Source organism: Leptonotus elevatus, chromosome 1, assembly GCF_054856555.1.
Source record: "Leptonotus elevatus isolate MCC_2025b chromosome 1, RoL_Lele_1.0, whole genome shotgun sequence".
Taxonomy (NCBI): domain Eukaryota; kingdom Metazoa; phylum Chordata; class Actinopteri; order Syngnathiformes; family Syngnathidae; genus Leptonotus; species Leptonotus elevatus.
Window position 1 is genome coordinate 48,148,419 of NC_141239.1, and position 15,792 is coordinate 48,164,210.

A 15,792-nucleotide genomic window follows, 5' to 3' on the forward strand; every position below is an offset into this window, starting at 1 on the left:
TGAGTGCTAATTACCATGAGTTTGAAATGCGATTTATTAATTCTGAAAACAGCCACATCCAGTTACTGTATACGAGGGTGTGCACACTTATGCAACCCAATTAACTCTGTTGTTTTACTTCCCGTTTATAAAAACGTTCTTTTTTTTTCTTCACCCAATTGAGTTTTATGGGCTATAGGTAAAGTTTCAACTAGCAATAGTTGCGCCTCATCACATTAATTGTGAATATCTATCTATCTATCTATCTATCTATCTATCTATCTATCTATCTATCTATCTATCTATCTATCTATCTATCTATCTATCTATCTATCTATCTCACATAAACTTAAAATTATTTTGGGTAACAATGAAATCAGAACTAATGTGTTTTTCGTGCAATATCTAAGCAACAAAACTGGTCACGCCCACCCAAGGTTGCGCTATTCAATGCTGTATATCTTGCTTGTTTTATACACACACATAAGATCAACAAGCGGTGCCTCGTCAAATAAACGAGAATTGGACGTAACTCCGCCCGGCTAAGTAGTTGTGGTCACCAAATCAAACGCTACTGCATCACCGTAGCTCAGCACGCGCATTTACGCTCTGTGCTCAGACCAAATCCAAGCTCGCGCACGCAATCCGTTTACACTCCGGGTGTTGTCAAGAGAGACCCCGCTTCTCTGTGCCCCGTATATCAAACATTCTAACCTGTGAAAGCCTCAACTTGAGACGTCAAAGCTTGCCGAGAGCGACGCAGTTCTCTCGGTGAAAACTCCTTGACAGAGCAAGCACAGGCAGGCGCGGCTTGGAGAGGAAGAATGGCGGATTCGAGCAGCACCGCAGCGGTCGGGGCCGCAGCCTCCAACAGCGCTACTGCTGCCGGGGCGGCTGGCACTGTTGCGCATGATGGAGCGCCGGGGGCTGCGGGACAGAAACCCGCGTCCGAGTCTGTGAAGGGCCAGATATTCGACGTGGGCCCTCGCTACACCAACCTGTCTTACATCGGGGAGGGGGCTTACGGAATGGTGTGGTGAGTACAGTACTTGTTCTCTCTAGCGTCTCAATCGAGACTGCCAGTTGTTGTTTTTTCCAGTATCGGACAGTTCGTTGCTGCTATGTTCCGCTAGAATTACAGCCGCATTTTCAAGTACACGTCGCCTAGTGTCTATCGTAGGGCCGTCGCTTGTTATAAACCAGCCTGTTTTGTGGTTAGCAGGTTAGCAAACTAGCTACAGGCGTGGCTATGAGCTTTACAGGAAACGCTATAGAGAAGCTTGGCGCAGGACGCAGTTTGCTGTCCGATTCCGAGCACAGTTAACACCCCCCCCCCTTCCCCAGCACCCCCCCCCCCAAAAAAAAATTCAGTCGCAGTTGCAAATTGGTCACCGAATGTCTGCAACTGACACCATAATCCCATGGGTCACCGCATAAAGACCGATTGCTAAAAATAATCGGCTGTGCAGAAAACTGATTTGCAGGGGATGCAAAGAGGATTCGCCACTCGCACCGAGGCCTAACCTCTCCTGTTATCGCTGCTAGTGATCTACAGCCTTGTGTGGGCACGTTGAGCAAACCTGTTGCGCACGATACGCTATCACTGCCAACTCACTGCTGTGATTGCAGTGGCAAGTCATTGCTGAGTTGCGAACATGGCCACAAGTTACGTGGGGGGTGTTTGGGCTCACTCCAGGATACAATCATCCTCGAGCAGGATTGTGACGACATTGAGTTGTGTTTTGGTTTGTGTCATCGCGATCATGCGATCGATGCTTGCTGATGTGGATATTTTAGGAACGCTGACTGACAGGACTCGCTAGTATGGTGGAGAAAGTACTCGCACAAATATTGGGTGGGGGGAAAAAAACATTCTGGTAGAAGTACTAATTCAACTTGTTCATGTCAGCAAAACTAAAGTACAGACTATGAAAAGTACAAAATTGAATATGTATTTACTGTAAATTTTGTACGATAACTTTCTTGACAACTTTGCAAAATGAGAAGTTATCTGCATACAAAACAGTTTCCCTCATCAACTTTAATTAGTGCTTATTTGGGCTGAATGATTTGGAAAAATCTAATTGCACCTCGCGCTATTGAATATTCTTAGAATCCATCTATCAATTATTCAATTGGTTAATTGACTAATCTGATTCATTTTAATTTTGCATTAAAGTGTATTACAAAAGCATTTTTTTCCCTGATTACTTTGTATTAACCAGTGATGTGTGTTTATTTCGTACTTCGTATAGTAGTTTAAAAAAAGGGGTGGGGGTAGGATTGATGTTGTACTATGTTACCAGTTTGGTTATTGTTTTCCCAAGTAAAAAGTTAAAACAGATGTTTGCAAATGGCTTATTTTAATTAAACACAGAAGATAATCCGTCGTCTTTTATGAAGGACTACAGAAATCAATGAACAATTACTGTTGGTTTGCTGAAATCAGAGGATTTGGATATTTTTAAATCAAAATAAAAAAGGCTCCAAACGAATACTTGATTATTAAAATTTTGTCGATTAATTTGATAATTCGATTGCTTTGTCGATTCATTTTGACAGCTCAAATTGCTACACACACGCTCACAGACACAATTTTGCGATTCCAATGTAATATGCAAAAAAATGCAGTTATTTTTTCAAGGTCCTCTTGCCATGTATTTTTAACAAACTAATAAATAAATAAGTCTGCATTATAGTAAACAGTATCAGATTTATTATACATACATGTTTTGGTCTTAAAGGCAAATGAACCATGGATTAATATAAAAGAGAGTATCTACTTTAAAAAAAAATTAAGTCGACCCCCCCCCCCCCAAATAAAATTAAAAAAATTGCAGCTTTTGTGATTAGAATTTTTTTATTTGAATTTGTTCCCATGGCTTTGCTAATGTGAAATGACTAACAAAAAAAATTATATTTGGCAAACTATGTAGGATGAAGTACAGATACTTTTAAAAGTAAAGCCTAAAAGTAAATTGATTGTCATAAAAAAAAATACTCAAGTAAAGATACAAATACAATTAGGAAAACTAGTATTTGATAGTTCATTATACTTCTCACGACAGCTCACTAATACATGACAAATTGCTTGTTTTTGTTTCCCAAGGGTTGTTACAGAAAATGGATGGTTGCTCACCCAAAGAAACTTAATATCTGAATTTGTTGTGCGTTAATGATACTATGCAGAGGAAAGCAGTCTTTTCCCAAATCAGGTGTAACCCGACCGAGTACAGTACTTGCGAAGCTGAATCAGGAGGACAAAATATGATTCTGAGTTGGCGTTCAAATCCTTCTCTGTGCTGCTTTCAGTCAGAATGTTATTTTTGAAAGCAAATAATCATCCTCTTCTGCTGCACTTACATTTATATCCTCATTTGAGGCATAACCCGACTCCAGATGACGTGTGAGATTTTGCACTGTGTTTTCTCAGAATTACACATACTAGCACCCAAGTCTGTTACAGAACTCTTGCATTTTTTATGCTCGAGCATGCTTTGGGAAAAATTTCAAGAATGTTTCCGTATCAGCTGCATGGAGCAAGATTAATCCTCGGGTCAAGTTTTAGGTGATTGTTGCAATATTCTTGATGAATTTGTGCGGCACTTTCATGAGCTCTACCTGGTCACGTCTTCACTCGTACACCTACTACTCCAAAGGGTGTAGGTGTAGCATACACCTCCGATTGTTGACAGCAAAGCGATGTGTCACATGCTCATCTCAGACTTCTCCAACGCCCTTTCCTCAGCTCAGCTGCCTTCCTGGTATAGTGTATGAATCCTGCAGTGTGTAACATGAGCCCTGACTTACGCCTCTCGTCTCCACATCCAGCTCGGCCCTGGACCACATGACAAACCAGCGCGTAGCCATCAAGAAAATCAGCCCTTTTGAGCACCAGACATACTGCCAGCGCACATTGAGGGAGATCAAGATCCTGCTGCGTTTCAACCATGAGAATATCATCGATATCAATGACATTCTAAGGGCTCGCCACATCGACAATATGAGAGATGTGTATCCTTTCCTTTCCCGCTCACGTACACACTTGAGTCACTTATTTTCTCGTCAGTTGCTCACATGTCGTGTCATTATTTCCGATAACAGTTTATCAGCTGCGCATCTCTTTTGGGGTGATGCAGCTAAACTCTGATGAATTATAGAGGCACTTGTGTGAGGCAGAACGCTGGTCGGTAGATCCAAGCAGTCCTACAGTTAATCCATTTCAATGTACACTAATCAGCACTGTGCTAAAAAATGCTAAAGTGCTAAAAATGATTTTTCTTTGTACGTAGGTTTAAGTGTTCCTCAATGCTACGTTTACACGCAGGCAATAACCCTTTTAAAACCCGAATATTGGCAATATCCGGGTTTTGAAAGGCTATGCTCTTATTCATGTTTCAAAAAACCCGACTAAACCCCTTGGGGTGGGTACCCCTTTCATAACTGGAATACTGGTTCATATAAACGCAATCGGAATACCTGGAACCAACGGGACATTGCTTTTCGTCGTGCGCATGCTCACAACCTCTTCTTCGTCTCCTTTTCCTCTTCTTCGCTTATTTGCACTCGCAAGGAATCTTGGTCTTTGTAGTAACGACTTGTACGCGCGGCGCCGTGCTACACGGGCCTCGCTTAATTGCATTGATTTCTCCGCGGCGTTTTCACGTTACATTGCGCCTCCTGTGGCGAAAATGCCACAGTTTGTGACCCGTAAACTATTCATGTGAAACAGACGCGACATCACTCGTAATGCTTAAACAATGTTTATCTCCAGCTTGCAGTGTTCAACAATACACGTCCGTGTAGGAACATTAGATGACACGCACATAGTTCCGCTTTTATCCAAACAAAGTAAGTCCGTACTTCTGCCGTGTACCGACAAGAACTGCACATCTGGAGCGAGTAGGAAACCGAGTACTTTATTTAGCATGGTGAGTGACATGAATATAATATATTTTATTCTATTGACCGTTTAAAGTTAGAAGCGGAAATGACGTCTATTTCTGGCATGATGGTGTCCGTCTTTCACCCCCTTACATCGGATTATTCCAAACGCCATGTACACGGGGGTAACTCTGTCAACTTGCGCATGTAAACGTGTTATTCCGATTGTTCCAGGAACCCGAATTCTGACCATAACCCGAATATTGCCCGTATGTAAACGTAGTCGATGTGTCTCAAAATCATGACACTTTGGGAAAGGAATATCAAACTGTTTATTTATTAATTTTTTAAAATTTAAATTTTATTATTTTATTTTTTTACAGAATTAGGTTGATGTTCGGAAATCCTGCTCCAGGTCAAGCTCCTTGCACTTCACTCTTTGTGACAGAAAGAAATCAAAGGTTGCTAATGATTGATTTTGCCAAATGTATGCTTCAACCCACAGTTTTGTCGATGGGCGTGACAGCAGAATCACTTTTACAGAGCTGTTGCTTACATAACCTATGTGTCGACGCTATACAACTCTGCAATGCTCCTTGACTTGAGCGCACCTCCAGTTACATCGGGCAGACGCTGATGGAGACAGACCTGTACAAGCTGCTCAAGAGCCAGAAGCTGAGCAACGACCACGTCTGTTATTTCCTGTACCAGATCCTACGAGGACTCAAGTACATCCACTCTGCCAACGTGTTGCACCGGGACCTCAAGCCCTCTAACCTGCTCATCAACACCACTTGCGACCTCAAGGTTAGCCCTCACCAGCAGCGCACAAACACGATACATTCAACATCCTGTTGTTTAGCTGTGTGCAATCAGGTAACTGGTATATAAGCAGAAAACGATGCACTTACTGTTTGATAGCAGGGGGAGTTCATTTCTGCTTGTCAGCCTTAGTAATAGGTTGTCATGTATTGGTACCAGAGAATGAATACGCAGGGAATGTTTGTGTATTAGATTATACCTACTGATATTCGATACCACTTTTTTTTAATACTGATTCGATACTGAAATCTTCAGTATCCACCGATACCATTAGTACTTATGATACCCCAAAAAAAATGTCCTTAGAATTTAATGAAATTAATGGCAATTATATTTTTTCAATTTGCTCATAAAAGTAATTTTGCATAGAGCACACAATAAAATAAAAAATGAATAAAAAATATTAGACAAATAGTCCAGTGGCCAGGGGGGAAAAAAGCCCCAATCAAAATATGTGGTTGTACAACTTATTTTTTTAAAGAAATACGGTGAAGTGCAAAGAATTCAATTAAATACAATAGGGCTTCAAGTAATTTTGTAATATCTACCATGTTAAGAATTCCTCGAGCTGTTTAGTGTGTGATGTTTAATTATACATTTTTGAAATCCATGCTTTTAATTTGGAAGAGCTAGTGGTCGGTTCGGATCAGGCCCAATCCGCGGATTGGTTGTTGGGAGGGAAAAAAACAAAGTGCGCATTCACAGTCGATACCATTCTGACATGTCAGGGAGGCTGAAACATTCTCAACGTAACACGCTAAGCCTAACTTCAAAATAAAGTTAACCAAATACAGTAATACATTGGTGGCAATGCAATTAGCCTTAATACACTTTACACTTACACAAGTTTGACTTCCCTTTTAGACGTTACTTTATCGTAGTTGATTGACATTGTAGTTGCGATCAACATAACACTATCCCGATCTCATGTTCAATCGCTAATCGCTAAGAAACCGCTAATTATGCTGTCATTGTATGAAACTGCAGAAGTCTCCGACGTAAGTGGCTAGCAGCTAGCTGTTAGCGTTACCAACGAGTGTCTGGCTGCCGGCTGGTAAATTTGACAGTATGTACCTGCAACCTGGCTTACTTTAATTATTTTTTTCAATATTCTGGACCAGGGCTACTTTGTAATTCACTCTCCATGTTTAAAGGAAGGGCATGTGCCTTAAATTGCATGTTGAGGTCTTTTGATTCTTAAAAAAAAAAAAAGAGAAGATAAATAGAAGTGTGTCTTCATTTATTTTATTAAATACTTTTGCCCATTAAAAAAGTAAAACATTCAACTCAAAATGTCAAACTTAGCTGTTTAGATTATAGGAAAACCATTAATACCTTATTTTACACATGAACCATGTTAAAAAAAAAAAAAAGAATGTTTCTGCCTCTTATTGCACTTTAAAGTTGTGTTCCTAAATCCTGCACAGCTATATTAGACATTTTGAATAGATTTTTTTTTAAATTTAATAAAAAAAGCGCTTTACAAAATAAATTAAGGCAAAGTGCTATTTATCTTCTTTTTTTTTTTTTTTTGCTGATCTGAAATACGATCTGATCCGTGTCTCAAATCCGTGAGCCGATCCGTGACTTTTGTGATCCGTTGCACCACTAATAAGAGCTATACTTAGCGTCTGTGAGGGCCGTAAACAGCACCGTTCTATTTTTAGAACCACAGACGACTTTAACGAGACAATTAAGCGCATAGCAAACGTAAACGAGGCAATTAAACAAGGCGAAATTACGTGAGCTACAAACTCTTATGAACCACAGATAAAGGTGATATTACTCACAACAAGACAAGAGTACTTACTCATTCTCAGTATTGCACACTGAAATGGCGCTGCTGGAAGTAATTAAATGAACAAGTGTAACCTCATAAGGAGACAAAGGAAATGAAAGAGACGGAGCAAAACTTTTGCGCCCCCCCCCCAGTCTTGCTGACAGTTCCTGACCGAAAAGTGGCCACAAGAGCGAGGGCCAATACCAGTATCGATATCCGTCATGAGTACTGATATCATAAAATGTGGCCTGGTATCGGCAGGATACGATAGCTGATATTGGTACTTGCCCATCCCTAGTTATATCACAAAATGCTGTCTGAATATTTAATTATTTAAATATTATGTTACATTTGGGGCCTGCCAGAGACTGTGGGTGGGTTGGATGAGGTCCCCATGCCATACTTTGCTGAGGTCTGGTCTAGTGTAAGGTATCGTTTCAAATTTACATAGGTATTTCTATGCAAACTTTCCTGAGTCTGTTGTGTAGCTTCCAAGCACATTTACGAGCTCTCGTTAGGCAAACTTGAAGCTTCGGATTAGCCGTTCACGTGGGAAGAGGAGAACAAAAGGGGCACCTGTTGCAGTGGCTTTCAGATGCGTTTTACTCTTGCGCAAAAATACATGTAGTCCTCCGGCACAAGTAGCCATAATCACATTTGCATGATGCATTTGGACTAATCTCATTCAATATTTTTCCATGTAATATTTGTGTATACAATAATGGATTCTCAGCTGTTCTAGATGTGATTACCAGTAAACCATCCAGTAGTTGCAGTTGAAAAACACACTTGTAATTAGGCTCTGTTGGATTTTTACATGGTGTCACCATGGCAACACAATAAGCCTGAACAAGCTTCATGTGTTATATTTGAGCCATTTTTTTTTACAGTTTCTTGTCAGCAAAATAAGGCTTGAGCTACATATTTTATTGAAAAAAAAGGATTGATAATTAATTTCTTCCTAAGATTTGTGACTTTGGCCTGGCGCGGATTGCTGACCCCGAGCACGACCACACAGGATTCTTGACCGAGTATGTGGCCACACGTTGGTACAGAGCTCCAGAAATCATGCTCAACTCAAAGGTTAGTGTGCACGAGCCTGTGCGTGTCTATGACGGAGTAGATGGTCAACTTTTTGACTGTTTGTGCCTCAGGGCTACTCTAAGTCCATTGACATCTGGTCAGTGGGCTGCATCCTGGCTGAGATGTTATCAAACAAGCCCATCTTCCCTGGGAAACATTACCTGGATCAGCTTAACCACATTCTGGGTGAGCTCTCATCCTTGTATGTGAACACGAAATACCTTAAGTAGCCTTTTTCAAAATTGTTCCTGATAACTCCTCTCTGTAGGTGTCCTTGGCTCTCCATCCCAAGAAGATCTGAACTGCATCATTAACGTGAAAGCCCGTAACTACCTGCAGTCTCTGCCCGAGAAACCCAGAATCCCCTGGGAGAAGCTTTTCTGCAGGGGAGACTCTAAAGGTATAGTGACACGGAAGCAGGACTCGTGTAATAAATGGAATGCAAAGTGGTAACGATACCTGACTACATTTGTACACTAGCTGTGGAGCCGATCGGTGAAAAGCCAGCAAGAAGAAAAGGCGGACATTCACCTCCGCGTCTGCTGTTTAATTCAAACAGACGTTTGCTTGCAGCGTTTTTTTTTTTTTTTTTTTTGCTTGCGTCACCGCAACCTATTTCGGCAGTATTCTTTCGGCTTTAATTTCATTTCGGCCGAAAATTTTTGGTGGCCGAATATTCGGTGCATCACTAGTTGTCACAAATAAGTACGTTAAGTTCATAGAGTGGCCTGGGCAGTCAAGTCAGTCTGTCTTTCTTTTAAAAAGCACAAACTATAAAAAAAAAAAGAAGACATTTTGTAATTATTTCCCCAGCTAGTCAATGAGAATAGCAGAGAAGAAAATCCTGAATCTAGTGTTTTCCTGTGACTGCCACTCCTCCCTTTATTAGGTTTCAGGGAAACTGATCAAGTACAGTATTTTATCAGTAATCCTGAAAACAAACAAACCTGATACAACAAAGAGTACGCTCCTAAGGGTTTACTAAGAGGAAATTCAATGACCATGGCTTCGGTACTTCATGTACTTGTTCTTGAATGCTTAAATTCTGAGTTGAGTTTTTTATTTTATTGTTTTTTTTGTTTTGTTTTTTATTACAGCCCAGAAGTAATATAAAGCAGCTGGTCACAAGGAGTCTTTAAAATTGTTATTTTTTTATTTCCCCCCCTCATTTTATATAATCTGTGATGGACGATCTAATGTGAGATTTGAACTATCTAATACAGCTTTGGACCTGCTGGGCCGCATGCTGACCTTTAACCCCAACAAGCGTATCAGTGTTGAGGAGGCGCTGGCTCATCCTTATCTGGAGCAGTACTACGACCCAACAGATGAGGTATGCTAAAAACAAAAAACACACACTTTCTTTTTTTAAACTAAACTAATCCACTGTTTAGTCTGACATTATTAGAATGGGCGGACATTTTAGATGATTATCATTTGCCTCGATTAAGGGTGGCAGGTTGTTGGTGAGTCAGGAAGAAATTGCGTAAAAGACAGGAAATGCTTAAAGTTTGTGGTTAATAGTTTTGAGGTCATTTCACACTTTGAAAAAAAAGTAACATACTGGAAATGGCTAATCTAAGCTAAAAACAATAGCGCCAACTCCACTCATTCGCTGCTACACACGTCACTCATGAGGCCTGAACCTGCCTTTTAAAGCCAGACACACTCAAAGCTATAGATATTATGTAGAACGTGAGGATGACAATCCCAAATGGACAAAAATATCTCACATGCATGGTATTATAATAGTGTAATTGTTACAATGCATTGTATATTCTGATTTTGCCAAGTTGGTAATTCACACTGAATGCAGCCACTCCAGAAGTGCAATCAGAAGTTCTTACTTATTCATTCTCATTCATTTGTTAAATATAATATAAAACAAATACTCTTCGACGTAGAATGAAAAGGAGCAGAAAGAAGGCAAGTCTTATTTTCTCTGCCCCGTTTCTCCCCAGAGTTCAATTATGAAATAATAGAATTTAAAAACAACAACATAGTCAAGTAAAGTCATCTTTATTTATATAAACAACAAAAAAATAATATATATATATGTCAGCTGGTCACACAGAGAGTCACATGACTTTTGGTTTCTCAATTTACAATTCAGTTATTGGCATTCGTAACAACAAAAATGATAATGGCATAATGCTCAAACCTATTGTAATTAACCTATTTTATATTTCTTTAACAAACTAGAGTAAGATATTCTTTTAAATCAGATTTTTTTATTTTTACTTTGGTTTCTTTATTCAGATTATTCTAGAAACTGATTCCGTTTACAGAAACGCGTTCCTTCAGTCTAGTACTGAATCTTTAACTTTTACTTGCTTTCTCTTTTTTCAAATATTTTTTGAATGTTGATCGGCAAAGTTTGTTGTGAGTTTTCATCATAATTTGCAGAATACTATACTAATTCATAAAAGTTTAACTGAATTAAATTCTTAATCAATTATTACGCTCTTCCCTACTTTGTTCAAGTCTGCCTGTTTGTTTTTCTTCGTCAGGCTCTTTGTTTTGAATGTGAGTGTTCTTCATTTCTTCCCTGCTCTTTTGCTTGAAGTTAGCATGAATTTTTCCGCCCCATAAGAGCGGCCGAAGTATCACTAATCACATCTCAGCAGGTTATGTAAACCGATACAAACGACAGTACTGCGCCACACCAATTCAAAATGTAAGCCTCTCAGTAATGAAAGGCTCATTGTCGTGTTGTGCTTGTGTCTTTTGTGCTTAGTCGAGTACAAACGTTACCAAACGGTAACGGACCTCGTCATATAGCGCGTCTTGAGGGATTCTATTTTGTGTGTGTGTGTGTGTGTGTGTGTTTGCAGCCAGTGGCAGAAGAGCCCTTCACCTTCACCATGGAGTTGGATGACCTTCCCAAGGAGAAGCTGAAGGAACTCATATTTGAAGAGACGTCTCGCTTCCAGGAGACCTATCAGGGCTCCTGAGACACACGGGTAAGTTCAAAATGAAGTCCTTGTACACTCTAAAAGAGAATCGTTGAACCAATTTCAGATTACAAATTGAATTGTTGACCATCTTAAAAAATGCTTCAATTACACAATTGAATGAAGTTGGGAATATATTAAGTTTAATTTACTATAAGTTCATTAAACTGAATATATTTTATTATTATTTTTGAACTCAATTAATCCAAAGTCTTAAAAGGCACCTTATGGAGTTGTTGACCTGGAAGTAAAAAAAGAAGAAGAAAGAAATGACCTTGTCAGAATGTGAATCGATACTCTCCGACTGTAACGTGATCTTGAAAGTAATTTGTCTGAAGCAAATATGGCTGAACCTTGTTTTCGGTTCTTTCCTTTAGTCTCAAAGAGTGTCAACGCCAACCACTGGCTTGGAACCTGCAGACCCCCAGATGACATGCTTACCGTAAATACAAGAAAATGCATCCTCAAGAATCCAAGGAAAATATAAAAACTATGAACATTGGCTGCTTTTCTTTCCATTTCCGCTGCAAGAAAGCTAAGTGTTTAACTCAGATTTTTGTGGTTAGACGGGGCCGTCGTGTCTCTCTCTACTCTTTACTCTGCCCGCTCCTTTAAAAACATACTTCTGTTTCCTGCGTCCTGCTTCGCCCAGCCCCTTTACATCATGATCACCTCTCAATCTCCTCTTGTGTTTTTTTCCAGCTCTTTTGCTATTCTTCTCGTATAAACTACTATTCCTTATTAACCGACACCATTCCATTACTCTGTCTCGCTACATACATGTACATTACAACTTGAAATCGAGGGCTAAAAGAATGGGGGGTGCTTATTGTGTGGGTTTATGTACATTGCATACAAAAACCTAAAAAAAAAAAAAAAACATTTAAGTGGGCTTGCATTCGTACACAGTTGTTTGCTTTAAAATCAGCTTTCTTGTGTTTATGTTGTCTAATTCATCTGTGCAAGTCAATTTTAAACATTTGACTTTATGGCAAATATCTTTTCACCGGCATGTTTTGTTTTGTTTTCGAAATGATGTTCATATGAATGCATGCATTCCTGAAATTAACCAAAGTGGATGAGAGATGCAAGGAACTAGCGTGGGAAGTGACCACGTGTTGTGTTTTTGAACCATTGAAACACTTCTTCAGCTACAACTCAGACAAAGGGCAGACGGATTGAACTCGGCCTCTATGTGCGTCAAGTTAGTCACACTAAGGCGTGGTCATTGGAGTCGGCCATGTTGCCAAGTCCCACAAAGCCACAGAATACACTAGGATGCTTTCCGCAGATAATGTGCATCTATCTGGTTAATATTCTGTATGAGAGGTTGTATGACCAGTAAAAAGCACAAATACTACCACAGTACAGACATAAGACACCGGGGAGATGCACATGCTATGAGACTTAAGCGCTCGTTTCCCTCCTCCGCGCAATACTAACAGCAAGGATCCACCACGGCATCCTGTTACTGCATTACATCGCTATCTCACTTGGCTGTCTTATCTGTATCATTCCTCACTTGCATTATGAGGGAGCAGACATTGCTTAAAGTTAAGGATTTTGAGCTTTCAGGTGAAATTTCAGGACGAACCTAAAACCTAAAACCTTGCTGTTCTTTAAAAAGGAAATTAATGGCAAAATTCACAGCAAGTTTGATCCATCAATGACCAATACATTTCCTGGTTCACTTATAATTGCTGTTTAAACGGTCTTCTGTATCATGCTCTCCACATTTTGATATCATGAGACCAAGATGCTACAGACACATGGAAGAATCACAGAAACACTCTCCTTGGGAATTTAATTTAAAATAAATAAATAAAGAACCTCAAATTAAAAAGGAAGTCAACCTAAAAATGTCTTTAAAATGTGTTCTATGCAGCCACAGTAGTCTAAACACAGTATTCTGATTAATATTGTGTTTGTGGAATACAAGTTATTAAGCAGCATACCCACTTTTCTCCATCTCAGGAGGCGGCCATTTTGGCACTTGCTGTCAACATCACAGTTACTCTAGGCTCAGCTAACGACCAATCACGGCACACCTGTTTCCTGAAGTTGACGTGATTGGTCATTACCTAAGACTTGAGCATGTGTGATGTCATTTTTAGTTGACAAAGTGGCAAAATGGCTGCCGCCTGAGAGGTAGATTTTTCTGCTTAACTCATATTCCACAAATGCAATATCAATCAGAATGCCATGACTATTGGGGACTCACACAACATATTACTGTAAGGAACAATTTTGGGTTGACTTCCTTGTGTCCTGCATGTCAGGGTCATCCTGAAATGTACTCAAAATTCAAAGTCCTATATCACTAACTTTATGTGAGTAGTATATAATCTGGAGCATGGCGGGATTGTGCCATCCTACTGCGCTGTTTTGACGTTTACATTGAACTGTCAGAGAGGGCCAAATAGAAACAAGATATCTACTAATGGACTCTTATGAATGAGTTGACATCAGGAAGTATTTTCAGGTTTGAATCATTTTTGCCTCAGTAAATGCGTGTGAGTGCGTGTGTAAAAAAAAAAAAAGCTGTAGTTTGACTATTTTTTCCCGAGAGTCTCCCTCTTGTGACTACTGGGGAAACTGCATGTGATTTATACTACCAATCTCCACATTGCCCTCAGACAAGCCACCAGTCTTTAGTAGTTGTATGCGTTCATTTTGTTTTCATTAGTGCTCCCATCTTCTCCAATGTTTGTTTACCCAGTCGCCCTAGTGACCATGTCCTAACAAGTGGCATTGTTTCCCAACGACGGCTTGCGCGCGTGTTATTTCTATGCGTTCTCGTTTCCGATCTGTGTCATTACTTGGAGCTCCGCCCATGCGTCCGGCTCAGTAACTGCACTGGCGTCAATGTAAAGAGAGCGGACCAACGTGCTCAGGTCCCGGCCCTGGACCGCCTGCTGGCTTCAGCCCCCGTGTTTTCCAAATGTCGTCCAAGGCGTCGCTCTTCTCTCAGAAGCCATAGCCAGCTATGACTGTCCCTGCAATGGGTGTGAGGCTGTTTTTTTTTTTTGTGCACAGCTGGTGAAATCCATTGATTAATTCGCCTTCCCAACACTTGCCACGCTTTACTCAAAGGGCTGCCTCCGCCCCCTCCCTCCCCTCCCTTGCACTTCTTTTCCAGCCACAAATTCACTTTTGCCACTCGCCGCCACTTTTTCGACCAATCACGTGACCCGATCAGCACAGCAGCACTTTTTGGTTTTGGTCCTCAGTCTTTCCCTCTGTGTCTGATCCTGCTCGCTCAGCTTTAAGTGTCATGGTGTGTGTGTATGTGTGTTTGATTTCTGTCAAGTTGTACAGTATGATTCAGCCAAGATTTTTGTTTTCCTAACTTTGCGTGTTGGCTTGGACGCCATCCGTTTTTGTACATTTTCATAGGTGAGAGTGTATTTGTTTTTACATCCAGTGCAAAGTGGGTCTTACAAAGATAATGTTTGTTTCATTAAAATATTCATCAGCCATCAGTACACCAACCCCGCTTGCTTTTTCTCTGACGTGATATCAGATTAGGTCGCCATGGTTTCCAACCAAGAGGACTCTGTTTTGCAATCACACGCGCATACACACACTTTGACTGAGTGTATCTGTGTGTGTCTGTGAAATGTTGCACTTGAACATGCCATACACATTCACACAGTATTGATGATTCGAGTGGCCCGTCTGTCATGTGGCCTGGTTCCAGATATCGTTGTTTTTAAATGGTTGTTCTTATTATTACGCGTTGTTAAACTGGTGAGTTGTGTTTTATTTTATTTTTTTTACTTAAAAGGGAATTAAAGTTGTATCTTTTTTTTTTTAATAATTAGGATGTTTTCATTTGTATTTTTTTCTTCCTAATTTCTCTTATGGGTGTGATAATTATTGACAGTCTTGAGTCTTTATGATTTTGTTTTCTTCTTGGATTTTCCCTCCAAGTTCTTTATAAGGAATTATTTTTAAAGGAGTTATTTGTCGATTGTCAAAGAGATATGAGTTAAGGGTTGTAGTATGTATATTGTATGGATATTAATTAAATGATTAACAAAGCAACAAAATTATATTACTTACAATTGAATAAAAATTTCCTGATACTGTTGCTGTTTATGATTTGTTCTTTCTTTTTCTGTATTTATCTTATTCTATTTATGAAATTAGTGTCATTTAGACCTGAGATCATTACTTTCTTAATTCGTCATAATAATCATTGGCGGCAGAATACATTTTTTTCTAGACTTTGAACGCCAGTTTTAACATAATTAGATATGAACACGTACTTTCATTATAAAAGTGTCT

At 39.8% G+C, this 15,792-nt stretch overlaps 1 protein-coding gene across 1 annotated transcript; it reads left to right on the plus strand.

Moving 5' to 3' along the window:
- Positions 1–574: 574 nt before the first annotated feature.
- mapk3 (mitogen-activated protein kinase 3) lies at positions 575–15,595 on the plus strand. The gene is made up of 9 exons (XM_086065816.1): positions 575–1,015; positions 3,811–3,993; positions 5,481–5,670; positions 8,432–8,548; positions 8,620–8,734; positions 8,817–8,948; positions 9,772–9,881; positions 11,383–11,511; positions 11,880–15,595. Exons 1-8 carry the CDS (start codon positions 804–806, stop codon positions 11,500–11,502), a joined length of 1,179 nt encoding a protein of 392 aa, XP_085921942.1. The 5' UTR covers positions 575–803; the 3' UTR covers positions 11,503–11,511; positions 11,880–15,595.
- Positions 15,596–15,792: the final 197 nt, after the last annotated feature.

What these genes read in the sequence shown, in the direction of transcription:
- mapk3 (XM_086065816.1), top strand. Translation starts at nt 804, where the DNA reads ATGGCGGATTCGAGCAGCACCGCAGCGGTCGGGGCCGCAGCCTCCAAC. An exon ending in AAATCATGCTCAACTCAAAG is followed by an intron (nt 8,549 to 8,619) that starts GTTAGTGTGCAC and finishes TTTGTGCCTCAG; the next exon opens with GGCTACTCTAAGTCCATTGA. An exon ending in CTGCAGGGGAGACTCTAAAG is followed by an intron (nt 8,949 to 9,771) that starts GTATAGTGACAC and finishes TATCTAATACAG; the next exon opens with CTTTGGACCTGCTGGGCCGC.